This window comes from Takifugu rubripes, chromosome 12 (assembly GCF_901000725.2).
Source record: "Takifugu rubripes chromosome 12, fTakRub1.2, whole genome shotgun sequence".
Classification (NCBI taxonomy): Eukaryota; Metazoa; Chordata; class Actinopteri; order Tetraodontiformes; family Tetraodontidae; genus Takifugu; species Takifugu rubripes.
In genome coordinates this window covers 10,920,953-10,929,115 of record NC_042296.1, presented here as the reverse complement: position 1 = coordinate 10,929,115, position 8,163 = coordinate 10,920,953, and the positions used below count along the sequence as shown (strand labels likewise).

Sequence of the window (8,163 nt, the reverse complement as noted above, 5' to 3'; positions counted from 1 at the left end):
GAATTGTATCATTATTGCCAAAACCTAATGAAAATATGATTTAGTTAAGATGTTAAATGAAAGATTGACAGATTAAAGCAGTGATATTTTCCCATTGTGCTTGTGGTTTTACCCATATGTGACCGTAGTGCTGCTCCAGATGATGATGATGATGGTGATGAAGGCTTTTGTAACCCCCGATCCTCTGTGTGAATACTCCCCCCGCCGAGCCGGTCGCTCCACTCTGATTCTTTTGTATGTACAGTAAAAAGAGCAACAGACTAAAGGAGACGGCCTCGTTTCTTTTGTGGAAGCTTCCGGGTCACAGAAGGAAAAACGTCTTTTTGGTCAGATGCCTGGTCAAAGAGAGGGAAACTCTCACTGTGGGATAGTCCTGGAAGGGCGGCACGCAGTTACAACAGTGGGGGGGTGGGGGGGGTGGGGGGGGGACGGGCCTGGGCCGGGAGGTCGCTCTCTGGACCAGAGTTCACTCGTTGGACCTCGGACACAAACGTTTGTCCTGCCTCAGACGTGCAGGACGTGTGGGCGAGCAGCCGCCTGTCTTGGCCCCCCTTCAGACCCCCCCATCCCCCCCCCCCTGCTGGAATCTGTAGTTGTGCAATCCGGACTTTTCCATTTCACGCTCTGGCTTGTTATTCCTGTTTGGGCTGAGAGAGTCTGACCCAGTAAACCTCAGTCCGACCCAGCAGCACCGTCCCGGTGTCACCATGTCACCCCCCCCCCCCTGCCCCCTCCCCCTCTCCCTTCTATTTATATTCACCCTAAATGCTCCGTTGTTGCCCGCTCTCTCCCATGTCTGCCCCGGTGCCGTTCACATGTTCCTGGGTTTCCGGGCTCCTCTGGGCCGCGTTCAGAAGGTTCCTGGCTGGGCCGGCTGGGTTAGCGGATCCAGGCCCGTCTTTCAGGGAGTTGATGGAGGAGCTTCGGCCCAGACGAGCAGCTGACAAACAGCTGAAGCAGCAGTTCCTGGACGCCCTGCGAGCCAACAACGCCCAGGAGGTCACGCGCATTTTGCACACGGGGAAACTGGACATCGATACCGTGATGGAGGTGGACGACCCCAGCATGGTTCTGGCCTCGTACAAACAAGGTAGACAGACAAACACAGCTCACTTCCTGCTTTCTTTAGGATCTGGGCTTATTAAGGTCGGTTACTAGGGATGTTTTCACGTGACGTGCAGAAAAAGGCGGTAAAATTAAACAGAAAATGACAGTGTAGTTACACTGGTCACCGCTAGATGGAGCTATTACCAGGTATAAACCGCACGGTGGCTTAATTCGAGGCATAAAAGCAACAGCCCATAATTAACCATATCTGCTCCAGGTTACTGGCTCCCAGGCTACAAACTGGAGAAGTCCTGGGCCATGGCCGTGCACGTGTGTGCGATGTACGGCGCCGTGGAAACGGCCCTGCTCCTCCTGGAGGCCGGCGCAGCCGTGAACTCGATGCCCAACGGGAAGACGCCGCTGCACGTCGCCTGCGAGACGTCCGACGCCGACTGCGTCGCCGTGCTGCTGGCTCACGGGGCGAAGGTCGACAGCCTGTCGCTCAGCGGCCACACGCCGCTGCACTACTGCGTCCACCGCCCGGTCCGTGGACTGCGCCGAGCAGCTCATCGCCAAAGGTCAGGGCGGGGCGCCGGGGGGTTAGCACGCCGCCGCTTATTAGCTAAACGAATCATCTTTTCCTTCCTCGCGAAGGTTTAAACGTGAACGTGCCCGGTCAGAACACCAGCGAGGACACGCCGCTGCACACGGCCGCCAGATTTGGGATCCCAGAGCTGGCGGGCCTCTACCTGGCCCACGGGGCGTCTGTGGACGCCCTCAACTCCCTGCAGGAGACCCCGCTGATGACCGCCGCCTTCTGGGCCTTCGACTCCAGAGAGCAGACCTACAGCCGGGAGCACCACCTGGTCTGCCGCCTCCTGTTGGACCACCGAGCAGGTGCGTTGTCACGCCGCCCAGTCGGGGCCCCCGTTTGTAAGATTACCCGTCCCATCCAGATCCGAACCTCCAGGACGAGGACCACAAGACGGCGCTGCACAAAGCTTCCTGGAACTGCGACCACGTCCTCATGCAGATGCTCCTGGAGGCTGGGGCGGACGCCCGGGCCATGGACGTCAACGGCTGCGCCCCCATCCAGTACCTGCTGAAGGTGACGGGGGTGCGGCCCGCCGCCACTCCAGAACTCTGCTTCCAGCTGCTGCTCAACCACAACGCCGCGCGGATCTACCCCCCACAGTTCCACAAGGTATCGCCCGCCCACTCTAAAGCGAGGCGCTGGGAACCCCCGGGGGGGCCTCACCTGTGTTCTGTGCAGGTGTTGCAGTCCTGCCACGACTACCCCGGAGTCCTCGAGGTCCTGGTCAACTCTTACGAACGCTTGACGCCCACCAGGAAGTGGAAGGTTGCCGTTCCTGACGACTGCTACAAGGTAGTTCCCTCCTAGTTCCACTAGGTGGCAGACGTTAGCTGCACTGTTAGCGCCGCGGCGTTAGCACGGCCGATGACGATGCTGCTCTGCTGCGTTCCTTCGCCGCCCTAGCGCCACGAAGCCTTTTACGAGTCCATGTTCGCCGTCTGCGCCCACACGCCTCGCAGCCTGCTCCACCTGACCCGGTGCGCCATTCGGGCTCGCCTGGGCGCCGCCTGTCACAGCGGCGTGGCCCGGCTGCCTCTGCCACCTTTAATGAGGAGATATCTGCTACTGGACCCCGAGGGAACCCTGTACTGATGGAGGAACCGGGCCAACATCTCAGCCCCTCCTGCAGAGGCTACTTCTGCCTCTACGAGTGACTTTTGGGGCCATTTGGCTCCTCTTTCGGTTGTTTTCACCTCACTTGTCGCTCGTTTGTGCTGCCGTCTCACACGTGAAGGATTTGCTAGCAGAAACACGCCACAGGATTTACAGTAACTAGCTAATTATGGTTAATAGCCTCATTCAGCTGTTATTATTATCACCTTTAGGCGTAAAAGTCTGTCAGTAACTCCTAAATTACAGGACAATAGATATGGTATCAGTCTCATTTTATTGGGCTTTTCCATCGTTTTAATGCCCAACAGAGGCTAAAGGAGCAGAGTTTAGCTTGTTAGCGGTGCTGCTCTCAGGCGGCGTGCACAGTCAACACGCCGCTGTGTTTGCTGTTGCAACAAGCTTTAAAACAAACATTGCCAAAATCTATAAAGCAAATATATACATCCAGGAAGCACCGGCGGTCGGACAGAAGCACGAGTCTGTGAGGACTATGAGAAATATTTGTCTTTTATTCCTATTTAATCGCTGCTTCTAAATGCTCCCCCCACACGGTCGCCTCCTCCGGAGCAACATGAGCATGCGACAACACAAAAGCAACAACACAAAAGCCGTGATTAGATGAGTTTAAACACGAGGACTCTTTAAATGTGCCGATTCTTCAACACGTTCACATTCTGCACCCGAAAAAGGCGCCTCGATGCCTCCAAACGTACACGAACATCAGCTTCCATGCAGTGAAAACTAAGGCACCAATAGGTAGATTGTTGTAGGAAGCGGTTAAAAAAGAAAAGATTATATCTTTGTTCACATTCAGAACAGGTACAAATGCATCAGGTGACTACAGTGATGTCATCAAAGTAAAAAAAAATCCATTTCCCTGGATGATTATTACCATTGCTGTCTCTTGAATACTGTATGAAAGCAATAAAATGCACACGTGTTGCACGTCTATGAGCACGAGTGTCCAACTGTGATGGGTTCGAAACATGCGCTGGACTGGGAGGACCACAGATCGCCAGTGTGAGGATGTTAAATAAATACTCTTGGAAAAAGGCCTCAAGACAAGCTAGCAACAAGCTAGCAACAAGCTAACAACAAGCTAGCAACAAGCTTGCCTTTGAAATGACGACCTCTCCCAGAACCGCCCGCAGCACCACCGGCCCACACAGCTCCGGCAGCTTCTCCCGCCCCAACGGGAGTGGATCCCGCCTCGGCAGGAGTGGATCCCGCCTCGGCAGGAGTGGATCCCGCGTGGAACCTCGGCCTCCTCCCACTCCCGCCACCATCACTGTGTCCTCTCACTCTTCCCCAGCTTCCTGGGGTCCTTACTGGGCATGCACCAGTCGTCGGCCTCCGTGGACGCCCGGTAGTGTCGCAGCGCCGACTTGTTGAAGACGGGGAGCCTCTCCACCGACTCTGAGGATAAGGCCTGCGCAGAGAGGCACGGACGTTATCACACGCCGCCACGCACGGCTGCGCGCCTGCGCGTCTTCGCCTACCTTCAGGTATATGACAGCCGAGGTGCCGTAACCCTCCATCGAGTAGAGCTGCAGGTCTCCCTGGAAGTACTTGGCGTACAGACGGGAGATGGGAAGACCATAACCGAACCCGGCCTGAAAAGGAGGAGATTAGCTTTGGAGAATCTTTTGGAAAAACAAACGATGTAGTCCTCATTTTGAGGGACACCTGTCATAAAACGTTCAGCTAAGTTAGGCTAACATCAACACAGCTAGCTTACACATGCTGTATTGAACCGTCTGCTCTGTGTAATAAAGTCCTGCTCTCACCAGAGGAGCATTGCGGGAGTTGTCAACGTGCACTGGACTGGGAGCGGTGGAGTACATGTAGCTGAACAGGCGCTCGATCTTCCTCAGAGGAACCCCTCCCCCCCTGTCGGACATCTGAGGATAGAGAATTTAATGATCGATCCGGCCTTTCTGGGTCTGCTTGAGCAACCGGTCCTCCTCTACCTTGATAGTGAGGTCCTCGCTGCCCAGGGAGACGCGCACTTTGACCGGCGGCAGGGTGGCGCTCGTCTCGTGCGTCTCCACGGTGGCTCTCATGGCGTTCTGTCCAAGAATGCACAGTTTGAATGAGTGAGCACGGGCGCCGGGCGGCGGCGTGCTAAAGGGGGTGCGTACCTTGAAAAGCTCAAACAGCATGTGGTAGAGGTGAGACGGCACGTAGACGATGTCTAAAGGCTGATTGGGGCTTTTGGCTGTGAGGGGAAAAAGATTCTGAGATGTGATTGGTTGAGAGTCCCCCCCCCCCCCCCCCCTCGTTACCCAACGACGTACAGTTGACTTCTGTGATCTCCATGTCGGGGGAGGTCAGGTAATACTGCTCGCACAGCATTTTGGACGTCTCGTAGGCATCTGCAGTGGGGGGGGGGGGGGGGACAAGACACCCAAGGCTGTAAATACGGCTGATGGTAAAAGGCCGCCGTCAGATAACGTGCAGCAGCCATACGTGCACGGAGCGGGTCACTCATTACCTTTTACCACCTCCACCACGTCACAGCTGGGGTCAATGCTGCCGATGTGTTTGGGATGGGCGGGGTTGACGCTGCCCTCGAAGATCAACGCTACGGGGACAGAGTGCAACGGGTTCAGACAGCGGAGCGGTTTAGCACGCGCGGCTAACGCTAACGCTAACGCTAACGTGAACGCTCAGCTCTGGGGCGGACCAGCGCGTCTCCGAGCGCCACTGTACTGACTGTGCTGGTTCATGAGCATGCGTATGGAGATGCGGCTCATGTAGAAGCGGTCCAGGAAGTACTGGACGTTCTGGTTGGTGACGGGGTCCACGCCGAAGGCCTCCTTGTACTCCAGCACGCCCTGGGCCATGGTGGGCACCACGTTGTTGTGCCGGTTGCGGATGTTCACCAGCGCCTGGGTGAAGCTGAGGGCAGAGACGTGTGAGGGGATCAGCACAGATACAGACGCTAACGTGCCTGAAATGCTACAGTTAGCATCAAATAGATGAAATCCCAGTCAAGCAAACCTATTAGCATGTAATCAAACCTGCTATTAGCATGTAATGATGCTGTTCATGAGTAATTAAACAGATTCATGTCAGATTTGCTCTAAATCTGTGCTGACCCAGCCAGGTGAACTCTCCCCGCACCCACAGGTGGTATTACCTCGTCAGGACCTCCTTGTCATCTGGGTCCTTTTCCAAAAACTCCACGAGGTCCAACAGACTCTGCGAATACCTGGGAGGAAGAAAACGAGACACAAAAAACACGGAAAAGAGGCAGAAAAAAGAAACGGGGGGGGGGGGGGTTTTTTAAAAGTCCGCACGAGTGCTTCCTCCTCTATTCTACAGCTAAACAAAGCTAAATGCTGCTAATGCTAACCGCTTCTCTCTTTCCTAGCTTTCAAGCAGAAAGAATGTGCACACGCGTGTGTGTGTGTGTGTCTGTGTCTCTGTGTGTGTGTGTGTGTGTGTGATGCTTGAACGAAGCTGTGACTCCAAAACAAGAATCCTGTCCCCACTCCCCACCCAAACCAACGCTAGCGTTAGCCATTAGCTGGCTCCGGGGCCAAAGCCGCCTTTTCCCCTCCTCCACCGGCGGCCCAGAACCGAAACCGTCTTTTGCTGACAGGTTTCCTGCGGCCGCGGCGTCAGTGGGTGAAAGGTCAACGCTGCGTGTCCACGTTGACCCCTGTCTGACCTTGGGCTTAGAGAAAAACCCTCTAGTCCTCTTACACGTCTGAAAATAGATCCCAGCTCGCCAGGAGACACCCGGGGTGTCGCGCCGCTCTTTGTCGGCAGCGTTCCGGCGACCCGGAGCGGCGTTCCAGAAAGATCACAGCCAAATATAAACAGCAGCACAGGGGTGTTGTTACATTGTTATTACCACGTCCTAACACAAGCGTCCCATCTCAGAAGAGGGGCTCTCCAAGGTCACACAGGGGTCAAACATGTCACACGCACGCACGCTTCAGTTCCCTCTATGTGGCGCGACACACAACAGGTCCACGTGCACGTTGTGGGAACTAAATGAAGCCATATAAGGACGGCAACTGTTGTTGATGATGTGTGTGTTGACATGTGAGTAATAAAGGCTTTATTAGCTCCGAGTTTCCCTCGGATCGATCCTACCAGCTGGTCAGCAGCTTCAGGGAGGGGGTGCCAAGCAGCTTATCGGGGAGGAAATCGATTTCCTTCATGATGTTGGCCAATCGGACCGGAAGCTCCTGCCGCAGGAACACGAACGAGGTCTTCTCACAGGCATTCGCTGATCCTGCGGATAGGACGGGACAGGACGGGACAGGACGGGACGGGACAGGACGGGACAGGACAGGACAGGACGGGACAGGACAGGACACACAGGCAAAGGTTTCAGTCGGACCGAAGGGACGCGTGCGCGCAGCCCGTCCAGGGCCGTGCGTGTGAATGCGCGAGGGGAAAATGCGATTGATCCGGGCTGCAGCGGGTGGGATGCGGGGGGGATCGGGGGATCCGGGGATCGGGTGCAGGTGACCTGCTGCACCGACAGCTGTCGCGTCTCAGAGAATCACGCGAGTTTTATCAGCGCCGCGTGACCCGACGAGAACAAGACGGAATGCTCACCAAAGTCGAGGAACTGCTTCATGGACAGCGGGGACGGGGAGAACTTGGAGAAGCGCTCCACCTGTTTCGGTATCCCGAGGACGGAGGCGTTTTTCCACAGAAACTGGCCGAACTTCATTTTTCCCCGAAGGGTCCCGTCTCTCTCCTCGCGCCTCGAATGCTAAAGCTAAAGCTAAGCCTCGTCGCATTTCCCCAGCGCCGCCTCTTTTAGGTTCCTCTCAGGTGTGCGCGTCTTAATCGTGCAGTTTGCGCCCATCTCGGGCAAATTGCTGGATGTCCTTCAAATCCAGCCACGAGCGACGTGCGGCGACGGCCCACGACGGCTGTTGTTGGTCGGCGGCGGTGGGCGGGGCCACGGGGCGCTCCACCAATGGGAGAGCAGAGATGAGGAGGAGAGCAGCCCGGATCCCCTGATGTTGTTATTGTACTTAAAAACCCTTTCATTGTTGCATTTGATCCTTCCTTCTGCTCCAATCTCACCACCGAAGTCGTGATAATAAATATACCTGAAAGTATTAAAACCCGTGACCTCCTGTCTGCGTGCTTTGGCCTTGTTTTACCCATATTGTCTCCCCTTGGGTTTATTTTGCTGACTTGTGTTGACGTGTTTCTATTTGTGGATGATTTCCGCGATCTTGGATCACGGCTACTTGTGTTGCTTGGTTGGCTTGATTGTTAAATGCAATGCAGCTAAATTAAGAGCGACAGCACTGGCGTCTATGCCCTTTTTTTAAACCATACACCTTGTTCTTTTGTAAATTCTGTCAATAACAAAGGGTTTCAGTCGAGCCTTTGTTGAGTCGCGGTCATCTTTCACTCATCTACATGTA

General features: G+C 55.2%; 2 protein-coding genes across 3 annotated transcripts; one reads left to right on the top strand and one right to left on the bottom strand.

Moving 5' to 3' along the window:
* The first annotated feature begins 718 nt into the window (after window positions 1–718).
* asb4 (ankyrin repeat and SOCS box containing 4) lies at window positions 719–3,709 on the top strand. Its single transcript, XM_003969318.3, is given in 7 exon segments — window positions 719–1,090; window positions 1,325–1,581; window positions 1,583–1,625; window positions 1,702–1,944; window positions 2,004–2,251; window positions 2,321–2,434; window positions 2,546–3,709. Coding segments are annotated over 7 exon segments (1,419 nt in total). The 5' UTR covers window positions 719–765; the 3' UTR covers window positions 2,735–3,709.
* Window positions 3,016–7,832, bottom strand: pdk4 (pyruvate dehydrogenase kinase, isozyme 4). 2 transcript variants are annotated; one of them, XM_029844734.1, is made up of 12 exons: window positions 7,334–7,832; window positions 6,863–7,004; window positions 5,898–5,969; window positions 5,472–5,656; window positions 5,250–5,339; window positions 5,053–5,130; window positions 4,897–4,973; window positions 4,726–4,824; window positions 4,543–4,656; window positions 4,255–4,368; window positions 4,007–4,184; window positions 3,016–3,964 (listed from the first exon to the last, which is right to left on the bottom strand). In XM_029844734.1, exons 1-11 carry the CDS (start codon window positions 7,449–7,451, stop codon window positions 4,041–4,043), a joined length of 1,233 nt encoding a protein of 410 aa, XP_029700594.1. In that variant the 5' UTR covers window positions 7,452–7,832; the 3' UTR covers window positions 3,016–3,964; window positions 4,007–4,040. The 2 variants fall into 2 exon arrangements, with proteins under 2 accessions (XP_029700594.1, XP_003969368.1); XM_003969319.3 differs by having other exon boundaries at window positions 3,016–4,184; window positions 7,334–7,831.
* Window positions 7,833–8,163: the final 331 nt, after the last annotated feature.

Excerpts from the sequence above, each read along its gene's own strand:
- pdk4 (XM_029844734.1), bottom strand. The coding sequence starts at position 7,451 with ATGAAGTTCGGCCAGTTTCTGTGGAAAAACGCCTCCGTCCTCGGGATA. Across the intron at positions 5,970-6,862 it reads CTGAAGCTGCTGACCAGCTG|GTATTCGCAGAGTCTGTTGG; the intron begins GTAGGATCGATC and ends TCTTCCTCCCAG. Across the intron at positions 4,825-4,896 it reads TGCTGTTTGAGCTTTTCAAG|AACGCCATGAGAGCCACCGT; the intron begins GTACGCACCCCC and ends ATTCTTGGACAG.